The following is a 16,546-nucleotide window of genomic DNA, read 5'->3' as shown; positions in this document are numbered from 1 at the left end:
GAGGAGGCTTTCAGAAGAAAACTGCCTTAAATAGTGGCGACATCACTTCCCGCCACTGGTCATTGTAGTTTTATCATGTGATCTAACGTGAGTCTTCTTTATGAATGGGTGACTGTTTTATATGTTCAGTAAATCAAAAAGGGGCTGTGCGGTGTTTCCAGGGGCCTCTGGATGCACCCGGGCGGAGCAGAGGTGGGGCTGGAGACTGGAGGTATGCAGCCCCAGAATGGAGAGGCTGGGGATCTGAGGCGTGTGGTGCCAGGAGGGTCCGGAGGCTGACACTGGGGACTACCAGAGATGGAGGCTTGCAGCACCGGACCAGAGGGTCACCAGCACCAGGTTAAACTGAAACACTAAACCCCCGGGGTCTTTTTAGGTCTGGTTATTGTAGAAGGATTTTTCTCATCTTCAGATTTGAATTCTCTTCTGTGATATGAGGTCCTTCATACTGGGGATACCTCGAGTCATATGAGCCATTAGTGCTGTTGGGACCATCGTTGATGCATTGCTAAACATTTTCCTTGACTTTGTTGATATGAAGGAACTATAGACGCTGGCTTTCATTTTACAAATGTTTTACCAGCCGCTGAGACCCAACGTTGTTTATAACCAGACCAGGAATCCATGGCTGACGGAGGAGCTGACGGAGGCCCTGCCTGGTGGAGGCCCTGCCTGGTGGAGGCCCTGCCTGGTGGAGGAGCTGACGGAGGCCCTGCCTGGTGGAGGAGGATGTCCGCTGTGGATCCCGACACTGAAGTGATCGTCTCTCTCACTGCCACCTCCAGTAGAGTACTGCTACCATCAAAACTAGCGGTTACTTTACCAGACAACTAACGGCTAACTTTGTTACCAGACGATGGAGCCTGACCCCTGCTGTGTTTGTTCCAGACCAGGACTCTGTGGCTGAGGAGAGCTGCTGGAGGAGCTGGGACTCCTGAGGACGACCAGGACTCTACCAACAAGAATACCTGGTACGCTTGCTTAAACTGAACATAGTGGTGTACAGAGCAAACTACTGCTGTCTGTTATCAGGCCAGACAAACTTCTGTGTTGTTATCTTAGATTAGAGCCAAACTACTCCTGTGTTTGTGACCTTACATTAGAGTGAAGCTACGTCTGTAACCAGACCAGGAATCTCTGGAGGACTGACGGAGAAGCCAAAGATCTGGACGGTGAATCCTGAAGGCTGGGAGTCTACAAACAAGTATTCCTTTAAAGTTTGCGTCAACTGAACTTGTTGCCGTTTACAGGCCAAACTACTGGTGTTACCAGACGTTGTGACAAATTGCAGCTATTGGTTAACAGACGTTGGTGTCTATCTTCCACTGTGTTTGTTCCAGACCAGGACTCTGTGGCTGAGGAGAGCTGGGACTCCTGAGGACGACCAGGACTCTACCAACAAGGATTCCTGGTACGTTTGCATTTACTGAACTCAGTGGAATAGTATCGGGTACGGGATTGGGTGTTCAACTCTCAGCCGAACGGTGGCGGGTTTAAAGCCCAAGTCTTCAGAATACATTGATGAATCCTTGAGCAAGGTGCCCTAAAGCCTGCCTGCTCCTTAATGAAGTCCCTTTGGTTCAAATAATGAACATAATGCATAATCCATGATCCGTGTCCTCTGTTCTTTTAGGACGCTGATGGAATCCTGTTTGGTCCGGGGCAGACCAGCCTGAGCTGAGCCCACCTGATCCTGTTTGGTCCGGGGCAGAGCTGAAGCCCACCTGATGCTCACATCCTGCTGGTCCCGTCTCCTCATCTCATCTGAGCCTCGTCCTCAAGAACTGCTGAGCTCCTTCAAGTCCGCAGTCTGAGGCTGATGGATCAATGAACTCATTAACCTTTTTAACACCACATGTACCCGTGTGCTTCCACACGCCTTTCCCACACGTCTGTCACTTACTCACCTCACTAACTAACCTCACAACTTCACTTTCCTCTCTACTCCTTCCCGTTGCTCTTCCTTCTCCAGGGTTCGAACCTTTACTCTGAAGGAGTGTCTTCTTGAACCTTTACTCTGAAGGAGTGTCTTTTGCCCTCAGAGGGTTCAGTGTCAGGGTTCAGAGTCAGGGTTTAGAGTCAGGGACAGAGCTGGTTAGGGAGAACTGTTTTTCACTCAAACCTATTCATTTGCTTTCTGAATGGTTACACCATTTCGAAAAATGTATTATGGAAATGTTTTTCTGTGCTAGGCTAGACCGGAGGCTGGAGGCTGGGCTGCTGGAGGCCGGAAGACCGGAGGCTGGAGGCTAGAGGCTGGGCTGCCGGAGGCCGGAGGCTGGGCTGCTGGAGGACCAGAGGGTAACCTTCACCACGTTCATCTGAACACTGAAACCCCCGGGATCTTATGGGGGCTGGTCACTGGAGGAGGGTTTTATCTTCAGATGATGGTTCTGGGCCCAAGCTGTATAATGAGGTCCTTCATACTGGGGTAACGTCGTAGGGTCATGTGAGCCATTTGTTACTAGTGCCGTTATGACCGTAGTTGATGCATCACTCAAAACATCTATTTGTAGACTTTGTTGAATTGAAGGCAGTTTAAATGTTGGCCTCCATTTTACAAGTGGACCTCAGATGCAGAAGGTGGGAGGTGTTGCGTCCCCAGGTGATTTAAAACTGAGACCTAACTGTGTTCATAACCAGACCAGGAATCAATGGGTGGAGGAGCTGGTGGAGGAGCTGGTGGAGGACGACCAGGACTCTACCAACAAGGATTCCTGGTACGTTTGCATTTACTGAACTTCGTGGACTAGTATCGGGTACGGGATTGAGTGTTCAACTCTCAGCCGAATGGTGGCGGGTTTAACCCTCAAGTCTTTATAATACATTGATGAATCCTAGAGCAAGGTGCCCTAAAGCCTGCCTGCTCCTTAATGAAGTCCCTTTGGTTCAAATAATGAACATAATGCATAATCCATAATCATGTCCTCTGTTGTTTTAGGACGCTGATGGAATCTTGTTTGGTCCGGGGCAGACCAGCCTGAGCTGAGCCCACCTGATCCTGTTTGGTCCGGGGCAGAGCTGAAGCCCACCTGATGCTCACATCCTGCTGGTCCCGTCTCCTCATCTCATCTGAGCCTCGTCCTCAAGAACTGCTGAGCTCCTTCAAGTCCGCAGTCTGAGGCTGATGGATCAATGAACTCATTAACCTTTTTAACACCACATGTACCCGTGTGCTTCCACACGCCTTTCCCACACGTCTGTCACTTACTCACCTCACTAACTAACCTCACAACTTCACTTTCCTCTCTAATCCTTCCCGTTGCTCTTCCTTCTCCAGGGTTCGAACCTTTACTCTGAAGGAGTGTCTTCTTGAACCTTTACTCTGAAGGAGTGTCTTTTGCCCTCAGAGGGTTCAGTGTCAGGGTTCAGAGTCAGGGTTTAGAGTCAGGGACAGAGCTGGTTAGGGAGAACTATTTTTCACTCAAACCTATTCATTTGCTTTCTGAATGGTTACACCATTTCGAAAAATGTATTATGGAAATGTTTTTCTGTGCTAGGCTAGACCGGAGGCTGGAGGCTGGGCTGCTGGAGGCCGGAAGACCGGAGGCCGGAGGCTAGAGGCTGGGCTGCCGGAGGCCGGAGGCTGGGCTGCCGGAGGCCGGAGGCTGGGCTGCTGGAGGACCAGAGGGTAACCTTCACCACGTTCATCTGAACACTGAAACCCCCGGGATCTTATGGGGGCTGGTCACTGGAGGAGGGTTTTATCTTCAGATGATGGTGCTGGGCCCAAGCTGTATAATGAGGTCCTTCATACTGGGGTAACGTCGTAGGGTCATGTGAGCCATTTGTTACTAGTGCCGTTATGACCGTAGTTGATGCATCACTCAAAACATCTATTTGTAGACTTTGTTGAATTGAAGGCAGTTTAAATGTTGGCCTCCATTTTACAAGTGGACCTCAGATGCAGAAGGTGGGAGGTGTTGCGTCCCCAGGTGATTTAAAACTGAGACCTAACTGTGTTCATAACCAGACCAGGAATCAATGGGTGGAGGAGCTGGTGGAGGAGCTGGTGGAGGACGACCAGGACTCTACCAACAAGGATTCCTGGTACGTTTGCATTTACTGAACTTCGTGGACTAGTATCGGGTACGGGATTGAGTGTTCAACTCTCAGCCGAATGGTGGCGGGTTTAACCCTCAAGTCTTTATAATACATTGATGAATCCTAGAGCAAGGTGCCCTAAAGCCTGCCTGCTCCTTAATGAAGTCCCTTTGGTTCAAATAATGAACATAATGCATAATCCATAATCATGTCCTCTGTTGTTTTAGGACGCTGATGGAATCTTGTTTGGTCCGGGGCAGACCAGCCTGAGCTGAGCCCACCTGATCCTGTTTGGTCCGGGGCAGAGCTGAAGCCCACCTGATGCTCACATCCTGCTGGTCCCGTCTCCTCATCTCATCTGAGCCTCGTCCTCAAGAACTGCTGAGCTCCTTCAAGTCCGCAGTCTGAGGCTGATGGATCAATGACCTCCTTAACCTTTTAACACCACATGTACCCGTGTGCTTCCACACGCCTTTCCCACACGTCTGTCACTTACTCACCTCACTAACTAACCTCACAACTTCACTTTCCTCTCTACTTCTTCCTGTTGCTCTTCCTTCTCCAGGGTTCGAACCTTTACTCTGAAGGAGTGTCTTCTTGAACCTTTACTCTGAAGGAGTGTCTTCTTGAGCCTTTACTCTGAAGGAGTGTCTTCTTGAGCCTTTACTCTGAAGGAGTGTCTTCTTGAGCCTTTACTCTGAAGGAGTGTCTTCTTGAGCCTTTACTCTGAAGGAGTGTCTTCTTGAGCCTTTACTCTGAAGGAGTGTCTTTTTGCCCTCAGAGGGTTCAGTGTTAGGGTTGAGAGTCAGGGTTTAGAGTCAGGGACAGAGCTGGTAAGGGAGGACTGGCTTTACTCATACCTCTTCCCTTTCTGAATGATTTCAACATTTTGAAAATATTTATTCGGAAAATGGTTTTGTGTGCTTTTTTTCTGTGTGAAGGTTCTGCCAATGGTTTTTGTGAATTAAATCCTTTTTAACTTTTTCCGCATGTTTGGGGTAGTTATTTATTCGGTCATTTAATTTTGATAATCTCAAACTAAACTCCTGTAATAGAATAATTTGCATGATGTACATTTAATTTTCACATAATCTTCATATTAATACATTATCTAACTTCCATATTGCTTATAAAGGTCAAGTCTTAATTAATGCTACTACAAACTTGTAAACACTACATTTACATTTATATTGTGAACTGATTGAAAATGTAATTGCTAAATATGGCTTTGAAATAAATAAGTGTCTAAATTGGTATAAATATATAAATTGGTCAATATATTGAAATTTGTTCCAACTCAAACATCCCGAGTAGGATTATACTTTCTTGGTTCATGTTTGAAATGATGGTAATTAATCAGACATCCCTAGTAGCCTTGGTCATCTCAGGTTAATGGATAAGAAAATGGAGGAAACGTGATTTGCACCTCAATGTTTTGGGGATTGGCTTGAAAAATGAATATCGCCCAATGGTGGCTTTCATCCGTTCTGTTACTATATTCACCCTTGATTATTTTGTCATCCTTTCTTAACAAGTTCTGGATCTATAACGTTTCTATATTTCATTCAAGCGACAGCAGCTGCATTGCACATTGCACCATTGCTCTTATTCAAAAAATTACGGCTGCTGTTCTATTTCTATAGAGATTTATATTTGCTTATATTGTGTTTTATAATATAGACGTTAGAACTTGTCTGCTGCTGCTTGGCCGAGGAGCCGGAACCAGAGATCTGTAGCGTTGTACATGGCATGGGACAATAAAGAATCTGAACCTTGAATGGTGAATTGGTACACTGGACTGATTTTAATGAGACTCAAGGTTTGTGTTGCTGAATGCAAGTCTATAAAGGGTGGGGCAGGCTGGAGAAGAAGACGCACAGGAAGAAACCAAGCCAACAAGAAGACTCACAATTTAGATGTTCAGACTAAATTACAACCGAACTGTACACACTCTGCTGTGTTGATTCTAGCTCAACACAGCAGAGTGTGTGAACAGTATCCCTTATTGTGGTCATTCTTTGGTTTACCCAGCAAATTCCCTATTTATAGGATGATATATTTACTGTTTAGTTTCATGGCAACTCGTAAATTGTAAAAAAAATTGGACACCAGTAAAGAAGTACAAAAGTACAAAAAAGGAGAATGTAAAATGTTTCCACTGTGTAACAAACTTGGATATGTCACATGACCTCATGAGGCCCAAACACATCGACTGTATTTTTTAGCAGTCAGTGTGGAGAACAGGGAACATGGTTTCAATGCATTTTACAAAAGATTTGTGTTTTGGCAAAAGTTGACCTTTTGCTCTAATTTTTGAGAAAAGGATCTATAGTTTCAGGAAACACGTTTCAACTCTATTAATCTGCTCGTTGATTGCGCTCCTGTTGGTTCTACGGTGAAGAAGGGGTATATCAGTCACTGAGTGTCTCTACATGCTGTCTGAACTATCATGTGTCTCTCTGTTTTTCTCTGCCTGAGCTTGTAGACATCAGAGCTCTCTGTCCATCGTTCATATTTTAATGAAGTGAAAAATCATAACTGAGTGAGGTCATGGAACAGCAGCCAATAGGAGCTTAGTCTGAGAGGACTATGAACTGGGAGGGGAACTGGTCCAACTGGTTGGTTCCTAATTTCCTAGTAATGAGTCCGAGGGTCTGGTGTGGCTGTCTTCATCCCAGCAGGAAGAAGGCTAAGGTACTGTAGTCCACTCTGATCCGTGATATATCATAAATATGCATTACTTTGAATCTTATCAGTAGGTTGATGGTTTGTTTTCTGTTTTCTGGCTATTTGTCAAATTTACTATTGAATGATTTTGCAGATTATTTATCTAAAGTGAGATACAGATAATTAAGGAGTAGGTAGGGGTTTGGCGGTACAGAGAAAGGTCATTTAAGAGCAGGTAGGGGTTTGAAAGTACAGGTCATCATGGAGCAGGTAGGGGTTAGACAGTACAGAGACAGGTCATTAAGGAGCAGGTAGGGGTTAGACAGTACAGAGACGGGTCATTAAGGAGCAGTTAGGGGTTAGACAGTACAGAGACAGGTCATTAAGGAGCAGGTAGGGGTTAGACAGTACAGAGACAGGTCATTAAGGAGCAGGTAGGGGTTAGACAGTACAGAGGCAGGTCGTTAAGGAGCAGGTAGGGGTTAGACAGTACAGAGACAGGTCATTAAGGAGCAGGTAGGGGTTAGACAGTACAGAGGCAGGTCGTTAAGGAGCAGGTAGGGGTTAGTTCATTGCATTTTCTTGTGATTTAGTGACCTTGGGTGACTTGGGCAATACTTAACCAATGCTGAGTGGCCGTAGAAACAATGGAGTTGTGTCTGTGTCCAGGTGTCCAGTCTGCTATGGATGAGGGGAGAGAAGAGGGGGGTCCTACCTCTCAAACCCCTCTGTCTGGGGAACATGGCCGCCAGAGGAAAGCTAAGAGGTAGGAAGAGGATCTCACTCTCTGTCTGTTTGTCTGTCTGAATAATGCATATTCCATACATAGATTCAGTTGATGAACTTCATATTTCTTCACACCTCGCTCAATGACGGCCTGGCTTGTAGCTGTTACACCTGTGGTCTCAGGTAGCACACACTGTGAGACTTGAGACTTGATGTTATGTTGAGAAGTCAGTGGAGGCAGTGGAGAAGTCAACAAGGAACATGAGGTCAGACTAATTGAAACAGCTTCCAGGAAACCAGCTAAGGAGATAACACCAATCAAATGTGAAGACATCTTTAAACTCTTACCTGGAAAAGATCAACCAATCAGAACAATAATGACAACTGGAGTGGCCGGCATTGGTAAGACCGTCTTAACGCACAAGTTCACTCTGGACTGGTCTGAAGGCAAAGCCAACCACGACATACACTTTACATTTCTGTTCACTTTCAGAGAGCTGAATTTAGTGAAAGAGAAAGAGTTTAGCTTGGTGGAACTTCTTCATCACTTCTTTAATGCGACCAAAGCAGCAGGAATCTGCAGATATGACCAGTTCCAAGTTGTCTTCATCTTGGATGGACGAAGAGGATCTCACTCTCTGTCTGTTTGTCTGTCTGAATAATGCATGTTCCATACGTAGATTCAGTTGATGAACTTCATATTTCTTCACACCTCGCTCAATGACGGCCTGGCTTGTAGCTGTTACACCTGTGGTCTTAGGTAGCACACACTGTCATCCCCTTCTCCACCTCTAGAGGGAGCCCTGAAACAAGGAGTCATACGCTGGACTAAACGCACTGATGTGAACTGATGTGCAGTGAATAAACTGTGTTGTATAACAGAAGATAAAAAGTATATCTGTATATTTATAAATATAATAGATCTTGTTTTTGTGTGTGTGTGTGTGTGTGTGTTCTCCACAGTCACCAGGAGAGGTCAAAGGTTACCAGTGCTCAGTCTTTACAGCAGCATCAAACAGAGCGGATCAAGGTGTGTAATTGTCCACCAAGACATTTGACTCCAGCTCTACATGAACATTAGACATTAGAAAGAGCTTCTTGTGGTGCCAAAAGTCTCCAGGCTTCACTCTTTAGACCAGCAGGATGTGAATCCAGGACAGATGCTTCTGATGTCTCGGTTAGTTCAGGGTAAAGTTCTCCTCGATGTTTGTTCTGTTCCAGAGGGCTGAGGAGAATGCACACGCTTTCCTAGACAAGGAACTGAAGAAGCTCTGGAGGGATCTCTTCCCAGATTACCCACAATGCTCAGAGCTTCAGAGGGAGGGGGAGGAGGTGGATGGTAAGAAGGAGGAGCAGAGGAGGCGCGCCATAGAGGGAGTGGTGGACATCACAAAGCTGTGTCTGATGCAGATGAACCAGGAGGAACTGGCCGACACACTAGGGGGCGGTAAGAGGCTCTTATTTTGAAAACAGACAAGACATTTATTTTGAAAGCCAGAATAGAATCATATCTTATCTTAACAAAATGAGAGTGACGCAACGTCTCTGGCTACTAACACTGAGGTTTAGGAAGCAGGACCCCACCTCACTGTCAGCACAACACCTTCCTCGCTCACCTCCCACAGCTGGGTCGGGTTCCCCGCTTGAGCCGCCCCGCCTCCCTGTCTCCAGCCGACGCCAAGCCCCGCCCCCCTGTCTGCAGCCAACGCCAAGCCCCGCCCCCCTGTCTGCAGCCGACGCCGAGCCCCGCCCCACTGTCTGGAGCCAATGCCAAGCCCCGCCCCCTTCACACTACGGTGAGATTTCTACATTTCTTACGAGTCAATCTTTTTTACACTGCCAAATATGGCTGTCTTATGCACGCCTTTTTCTCGCCGTGGTCCGTGCATTTACACGGCCTGATGTAAATCGCCGGCTTGAGCTAGCAGCCCAGTTTACCCTCCCGGACCCTACACACTTTGGCGGTTTCTTTCTGATGTAAATGCGATTCGACGGCTCCGCGGTTCCAGGGGCGGGACTTGGTTAGAGGCGTTGCTGCGTTGTCAAGACAGACAACGCAGCTATATCGACATGAGTAGTTTTAACTGGAGAGACGGGGAAATCCACGAACTGCTGATCATGTGAGAGAAGTGATGCAGTCGCATTTAACGAAGACGGAAAAAGACGTTGTCATCCTATGGATAAAAAGCAAGTTGTCAGCAAAATAAAGAATATGTTGCCATTTTTGCTCTCTGAAATAGTTAATCGCGTTTTTAGCCTACACTCAGATGCATACTCATTTTTGCATGCAGGTCTCTTGAATCGTAAAATTTTTTAAACATTCTTTGTATGCAAATTATTCTAATGAGGTCTACTCTCCGTGCGCTGCCCTGCCTTCTCCAGTGAACCAAGACAGCCCGCTCCGTGACGACCGGGGATTTCACGCCCTCAGCTTTACACAGGCAAGGCAGTGAAATTGCCGGGCGTGCCAAGCCACGACCAAACCGGCTTGGTAGTGTAAAAAGCCCTAATGTCAGGATATCTTCCCTCTTTGGGGAAAATGGTTTGATCCAGATATGTCGGGTCCTTGTGGTGGCATCAGGTTAAATGGTTTGATCCAGATATCTCAGGTTATTGCGGGTATCAGGTTAAATGGTTTGATTCATATCTGTAGGGTCACTGTGGGGGCATCAGGTTAAATGGTTTGATCCAGATATGTAGGGTTATTGTGGGGGTATCAGGTTAAATAATTGTAAACTATATTAAACTGCAGATCAACAGCAGAATACGTCAGTGGAAGAGATGCAAAACTATCTTGTCACATCAGTACATCAAGTCACCAATCTGGGTTAGTTCTGGGTCATTAGGATAGTCCGACTATAATTGGATTTTTAAGATGATTGTATACACCTTAGTCTGGCAAAAATCGGAACGAATTGGGTTTCTCATAGTCGGATTAAGACCCCTAGAACATTCGATTGTGCATCTATTTTGTGTAATTATCATGTACATCACATACAAAAAATGTAGAAGAATGTAGCTTCGTTTTGCTCTTCGTAAGCCTTGTTTCTCGAATGCCGCATGACTTTGTTGTTGCTGGTGAAGTAAAGAGGTCAGCCGGCGGCTCTACTACCACTAGTTGAATTGGGTACAGCGCCACCTATCGTACCGGGGTATGACGTGCTTTGGCTAATGAATCGATTTTCTCACCGCCATATAAACTCAGACAATTGCGATTGTCCAATTAAGAAGCATAGTCGAACTGTGGCTGTAATCGGATTAAGATGTGCATGTAAACGTACTGACTGATTCACCATCATTTAATACTATCATTAGACCAATGATATCGCTGTGTGAATAACAGAATTAACCTGAACATTTTGAATCTGTAACATGCAGTCCTTTTCACGACCGGCTTCTCCGACCACAAATAATGAAGCCTCTAAAAATCATGAAGTTGATCATTTAAGAGGAAATATTGACATGTGTCCAATTAGGTCACCTTCCACGAACTGATGTCTTCTGTTGATTCCTCAAATAGGATCGGCTGCTGTCAAGTGCCAACATAACATCAAGTCTCATTTGAAGGAGAAGTTCAGGTGTATGTTTGAGGGAATCGCTAAAGCAGGACATTCAACACCTCTGAATGACTTCTACACAGAGCTCTTCATCACAGAGAGAGGCAGTGGAGAAGTCAACAAGGAACATGAGGTCAGACTAATTGAAACAGCTTCCAGGAAACCAGCTAAGGAGATAACACCAATCAAATGTGAAGACATCTTTAAACTCTTACCTGGAAAAGATCAACCAATCAGAACAATAATGACAACTGGAGTGGCCGGCATTGGTAAGACCGTCTTAACGCACAAGTTCACTCTGGACTGGTCTGAAGGCAAAGCCAACCACGACATACACTTTACATTTCTGTTCACTTTCAGAGAGCTGAATTTAGTGAAAGAGAAAGAGTTTAGCTTGGTGGAACTTCTTCATCACTTCTTTAATGCGACCAAAGCAGCAGGAATCTGCAGATATGACCAGTTCCAAGTTGTCTTCATCTTGGATGGACTGGATGAGTGTCGACTTCCTCTGGACTTCCAGAGGAACCCGATCTTGACTGATGTCACAGAGTCCACCTCGGTGGACGTTCTGCTGACAAACCTCATCAGGGGCAACCTGCTTCCCTCTGTTCGCATCTGGATAACCACACGCCCTGCGGCAGCAAATCAGATCCCTGCTAAGTATGTTGGCATGGTAACAGAGGTGAGGGGTTTCACCGACCCACAGAAGGAGGAGTACTTCAGGAAGAGATTCAGGGAGGAGAATCTGGCCAGGACAATCATCTCCCACATCAAGATATCACGAAGCCTCCACATCATGTGTCACATCCCAGTCTTCTGTTGGATCACTGCTACAGTTCTGGAGGACTTCTTCAAAACATCCCAGAGAAGAAAAAATATTCCCAAGACTCAGATGTACATCAACTTTCTGACGGTTCAGTCCATACAGGGGGACAGGAAGTACCATGGGAGAGCTGAAACAGATCCACACTGGAGTTCAGAAGGAAGGGAGATCATTGTTTCTCTGGGAAAACTGGCTTTTGACCAGCTGGAGAAAGGCAACCTGATCTTCTATGAGGAAGACCTGACAGAGTGTGGCATCGATATCAGAAGAGCCTCAGTAGACTCAGGAGTGTTCACCCAGATCTTTATAGAGGAGTGTGGGCTGGGCCAGGACAAGGTGTTCTGCTTTGTCCATCTGAGCATCCAGGAGTTTCTGGCTGCCTTTCATGTTTCCCAGTCCTTGATCAATACTGGTGTCAATCTGCTCTCAGAGGAACCACCAACCTCCAGCAAAGATACACTCACCCTCTACCAGAGTGCTGTGGACAAGGCCTTACAGAGTGAGAACGGACACCTGGACTTGTTCCTCCGCTTCCTCCTGGGCCTCTCTCTCGAGACCAATCAGAATCTACTACGAGGTCTGCAGGGAATGACAGGAATGAGATCACTGACCCCTTGGATAAAACAAGGTCTGCTGGCACTGACAGGAAGTAGCTCACAGATAAATCAACAAACAGTCTGTTATATCAAGGAGAAGATGAATGGAGACCTCTCTCCAGAGAGAAGCATCAATCTGATCCACTGTCTGACTGAGTTGAACGACCATTCTCTAGTGGAGGAGATCCAACATCTTCTGACATTAGGAAGTCTCTCCAGAAGAACACTCTCTCCTGCTCAGTGGTCAGCTCTGGTCTTCATCTTACTGTCATCAGAAGAGGAGCTGGACGTGTTTGACCTGAAGAAATACTCTGCTTCAGAGGAGGGTCTTCTGAGGCTGCTGCCAGTGGTCAAAGCCTCCAAAACATCTCTGTAGGTTCACTAATAAAATGTATTACAATACACAACATAATATACATAATACTAGAATTTAAAAGTTAAAGTAATACAAAAAAAATCTCTGTAGGTTCACTAGTAACATATATTACAATACACACAACACAATATACATAATACTAGAATACAAAAGTTAGAATAACATGCAAAACATCACTATACGACGTATGTCCACTAATAACATAATACAATACACTCAACACAATATATATAATACTAGAGTATTATAATTCAATACACAAAGCATCTCTGTAGGTTCACTAATAACATGTATTACAATACACATTACACAATACATTTAATACTGCAATATTGAACAAATATTGCAAAAAAAAAACTTTTTCAAACATTACTAAACAACAATTTAACATTTTACACCAAATAAATAATCAGCATTTAAGGATCTCATTTTTAAAATATTAGATAAACTAAAACATTTAACGCTTAATAGTTTCAACAAAAGTCTTTCATTATGTTAAAAATAAAAAATGTAAGTTATTTTAAAAACAGTTCCTAATATGTTCTGTTTATTTTGTGTTAAGGCTGAATGACTGTCATCTGTCAGAGAGATGCTGTGAAGCTCTGGCCTCAGTTCTCAGCTCCACCTCCTCTAGTCTGAGAGAGCTGAACCTGAGTACTAATGATCTGCAGGATTCAGGAGTGAAGCTGCTCTCTGCTGGACTGGGGAGTCCACACTGTACTCTGGAATCTCTCAGGTGAGTTTACACTACAAGTTACATATCAGAAGACATTTAACAGATTCACATCCATAAAATCAATCATTCACACCCGTGTGTGTGTGTGCGTGTGCGCGTGTGCGTGCGTGCGTGTAGCTTGTCTGGCTGCCTGATCACAAAGAAGGGCTGTGCTTCTCTGGCCTCAGCTCTGAGCTCTAACCCCTCCCATCTGAAAGAGCTGGACCTGAGCTACAATCACCCAGGAGACTCAGGAGCTGCGCTGCTCTCTGCTGGACTGGAGGATCCACGCTGGAGACTGGACACTCTCAGGTATGGAGAGGACAGCTCACCACTCAGGAACAAAGTCTCCTTCAAGGATTCATGCTGCTGCTAGATGAAGTGGTTTGAAGAGGCAGCTGTCACTCATGTTGTGTATAAAGTGATTAGACAGAAGATGATGAAGGTGAATGTTTCAACATGCTGCTCTCACTTTGTTCCCCCCCCAGTGTGGAGCACGGTGGTGTGTGGAGGCTGAAATCAGGTGTAAAGAAGTGTAAGTGTTTCTTTAGTTTGATACAAACTTACACCTGCAATGGATGTAAAGACTACACACTCACACGCAAACATCTCCTCTGTGGGGAAGGGAGAAACCCTGCTGATGCACATCACGTCCACTTTATCTAAATGACTCCCATTTGAAACCTCATCAGTGTGATTCAGTGTTCAGCTCATCATGTCTTGTTCTCCCGGTAGATGCCTGTGAACTCACACTGGACCCAAGATCAGCCCACAAAAACCTCTTTCTGTCCAAGGGCAACAGAAAGGTGATGCGCAACAGGGAGGTGAAGCGGGTTAGGCCGCATTCCCACCGGCGGGTGCGGGTCGGTTCGTCGGGCAGACATGGGCCACTAAGAGACAGGAGACATATCTCTGAAGACCCAGTGTTGTGTAGAGGGTGTTTTTCTGACCGCTGTTACTGGGAGGTAAAGTGGGAAGGATGTGTTGAGATTGGAGTGACAAAGAAAGGAATCACAAGGAGAGGAGGGGGTGATGACAGCAAGTCCTGGAGACTTTATTGTGATGGTGAGGGTTACCATGCCTCAATCTCATATCAAGGATTATTCAGATGTTTCGGCCATGCTGACACTCACACAGTAGGAGTGTATCTGGACCGGCCTGCTGGCACTCTGTCCTTCTACAGAGTGTCCCCAGGTGAAGGAGGGTCCTCAGACACACTGACACACATCCACACCTTCCAGGACACCTTCACCCAGGAGGAACTCCGCCCTGCGTTTTGGTTAGGGGGTGGCTTTGCTTCAGTAAAACTAAGAAGTTTCCCAAGGAATAAAAATAACTAAGAACGTTTATGATAGGTTGGACCAGGGTTTTTTCTAGGTTTCATAAACATCCGGGGCATAGCCCAGAGGGAAAACAAAAATGCGTGCGTAGCGCGTCGCAATTTTTTTTGTATGCTTTATTGTGCATGCACATTTTTCAGAATGCTTTACCTGAATCAACAAAATACGCAGTTAATCATAGCTTTAAATAGCTACTTGACTGCTGTGCTGCTTATCCCCAAACATCTAAAGTTCCATTCAAATTATTTCAAAGTAAAATTAATTCAAGTGCGACAGACCTTATATATATTTATTACACGGGTCTTCTCAACACCAAGGAACGCTCCGTTCACTTACATGGGTCCTTCACAACTTCCGGCGGTGAATTATATTTGATAATTCACCGGTTGCTGAGTATAATTGACCGCTGTCGAGGAAAACAAAGGACTTTTTGCCTCTAACGACGTCTTTGGTATCACTCACTAAGCGACGTCGACGTCTTTGGCAGACTATTTCTCAGCTGATCAGCACTACGAATGCTGATGATAACAAATAAATTGTAAAAAGACACACCATGTGTAGTTATTTTTTTGTTTCGGCAAGAAGCCGTGTAATAAGCGGGATAATGCATAGAATGCCACCGGTCATTATCGAAAACAAGCCCCTTCAGGGCGAAGCAAGACACCTCCGCTGAGCGTCGTGTCCTGTTCGTCCTGTTGGGGCTTATTTTCCCGATAATGGCCGGCGTATGTAAGGGATAATACATTAACCCTCCATGTATGTATAGGCTATGTATATATATATATATATATATATTTTTTTTTTTTATATATATATATAATATATGTATATGAGGATCTGACTGGGGATAGGATAGATTAATTTACCACTTGAGGTGGTAAACAGTCTGGTTATGTTTTTAAACTGTTTATTCTCTGGCCAGAAGGACTATCTAGACTAGGCTACTTATAAATAAATATATATTTTTTTACCCCAACATTATATTCGGGGCTAATTAAATAATATCCGGGGCTTTAGCCCAGATTAATACAGCCTATTGACGCCACTGGGTTAGACATGCTCAAATAACCGCCAAATGCTCCATTTTATTGAGCTGCTGAAAAGTTTGGCATGAAACACTATGAAAAGAACAGACTTTTAAGATCTTCCATCAGGTTAACTAAGCAGGTTTTACCATTGTACTTTTTTAATTTTTTAATTTGAAATATCTACTGATGGTAAATCAATTTCCTCTGATATCTCTGATATCAGTTTATATTTTGATAAGCATAACATGGAACCTGATTTAAAGCAGATTTAGTCTTCATAATGTATGTGTTCTCTATGAAAAGCTAGATCATGTTGTGAATGACTTTAAACTGATTCCTTGTGTTCTGTTGGGAACAACCCATCAGCAGAACATGTTCAGTTATTAAAGATATGTGCAGACCTGTGTATGATAATTAATGTCTGCTGCTTCTATTGTTTGAGCCCTTGTGTTTATTGTGTTCATGTAAGGGGCTCTTTTTCTGTTTTACTGGTTAATAAAGCATAATGGAGGTAAACAACTCAGTGGATCCACTGAATGTTCTCGTGTGTTAATACTATATTATGCTTAGTTAGTGCCTTAACATTCATATATCAATCAGAAATGTAATAATATTAACGACAATATTTTTTTCAGAGGCGTTTCCCCTCTCAGCCAGCAGGGAGTGCTGCAGCA

At 44.8% G+C, this 16,546-nt stretch overlaps 1 protein-coding gene and 1 long non-coding RNA gene across 2 annotated transcripts; both read left to right on the top strand.

Annotated features, from left to right (window-relative positions):
• The first annotated feature begins 801 nt into the window (after nt 1–801).
• LOC132469351 (uncharacterized) lies at nt 802–3,522 on the top strand. Its single transcript, XR_009528415.1, has 5 exons — nt 802–971; nt 1,104–1,204; nt 1,341–1,411; nt 1,634–2,720; nt 2,942–3,522. It is a non-coding gene; the product is annotated as an uncharacterized LOC132469351 (long non-coding RNA).
• Nucleotides 3,523–8,640: 5,118 nt separating this feature from the next.
• On the top strand, nt 8,641–16,391 carry LOC132469438 (NLR family CARD domain-containing protein 3-like). Its single transcript, XM_060067404.1, has 6 exons — nt 8,641–8,884; nt 10,958–12,785; nt 13,352–13,525; nt 13,643–13,816; nt 13,993–14,039; nt 14,240–16,391. The coding sequence occupies exons 1-6, from the start codon at nt 8,641–8,643 to the stop codon at nt 14,842–14,844; spliced, it is 3,072 nt and encodes a 1,023-aa protein (XP_059923387.1). The 3' UTR covers nt 14,845–16,391.
• Nucleotides 16,392–16,546: the final 155 nt, after the last annotated feature.

Source organism: Gadus macrocephalus, chromosome 12 (assembly GCF_031168955.1).
Source record: "Gadus macrocephalus chromosome 12, ASM3116895v1".
NCBI lineage: Eukaryota > Metazoa > Chordata > Actinopteri > Gadiformes > Gadidae > Gadus > Gadus macrocephalus.
Note: the sequence above shows the minus strand (reverse complement) of the source record. Positions and strands in the feature narration are given on the sequence as shown.

Excerpts from the sequence above, each read along its gene's own strand:
- LOC132469438 (XM_060067404.1), top strand. The coding sequence starts at position 8,641 with ATGTTTGTTCTGTTCCAGAGGGCTGAGGAGAATGCACACGCTTTCCTA. Across the intron at positions 8,885-10,957 it reads GGCCGACACACTAGGGGGCG|GATCGGCTGCTGTCAAGTGC; the intron begins GTAAGAGGCTCT and ends TTCCTCAAATAG. Across the intron at positions 14,040-14,239 it reads GAAATCAGGTGTAAAGAAGT|ATGCCTGTGAACTCACACTG; the intron begins GTAAGTGTTTCT and ends TTCTCCCGGTAG.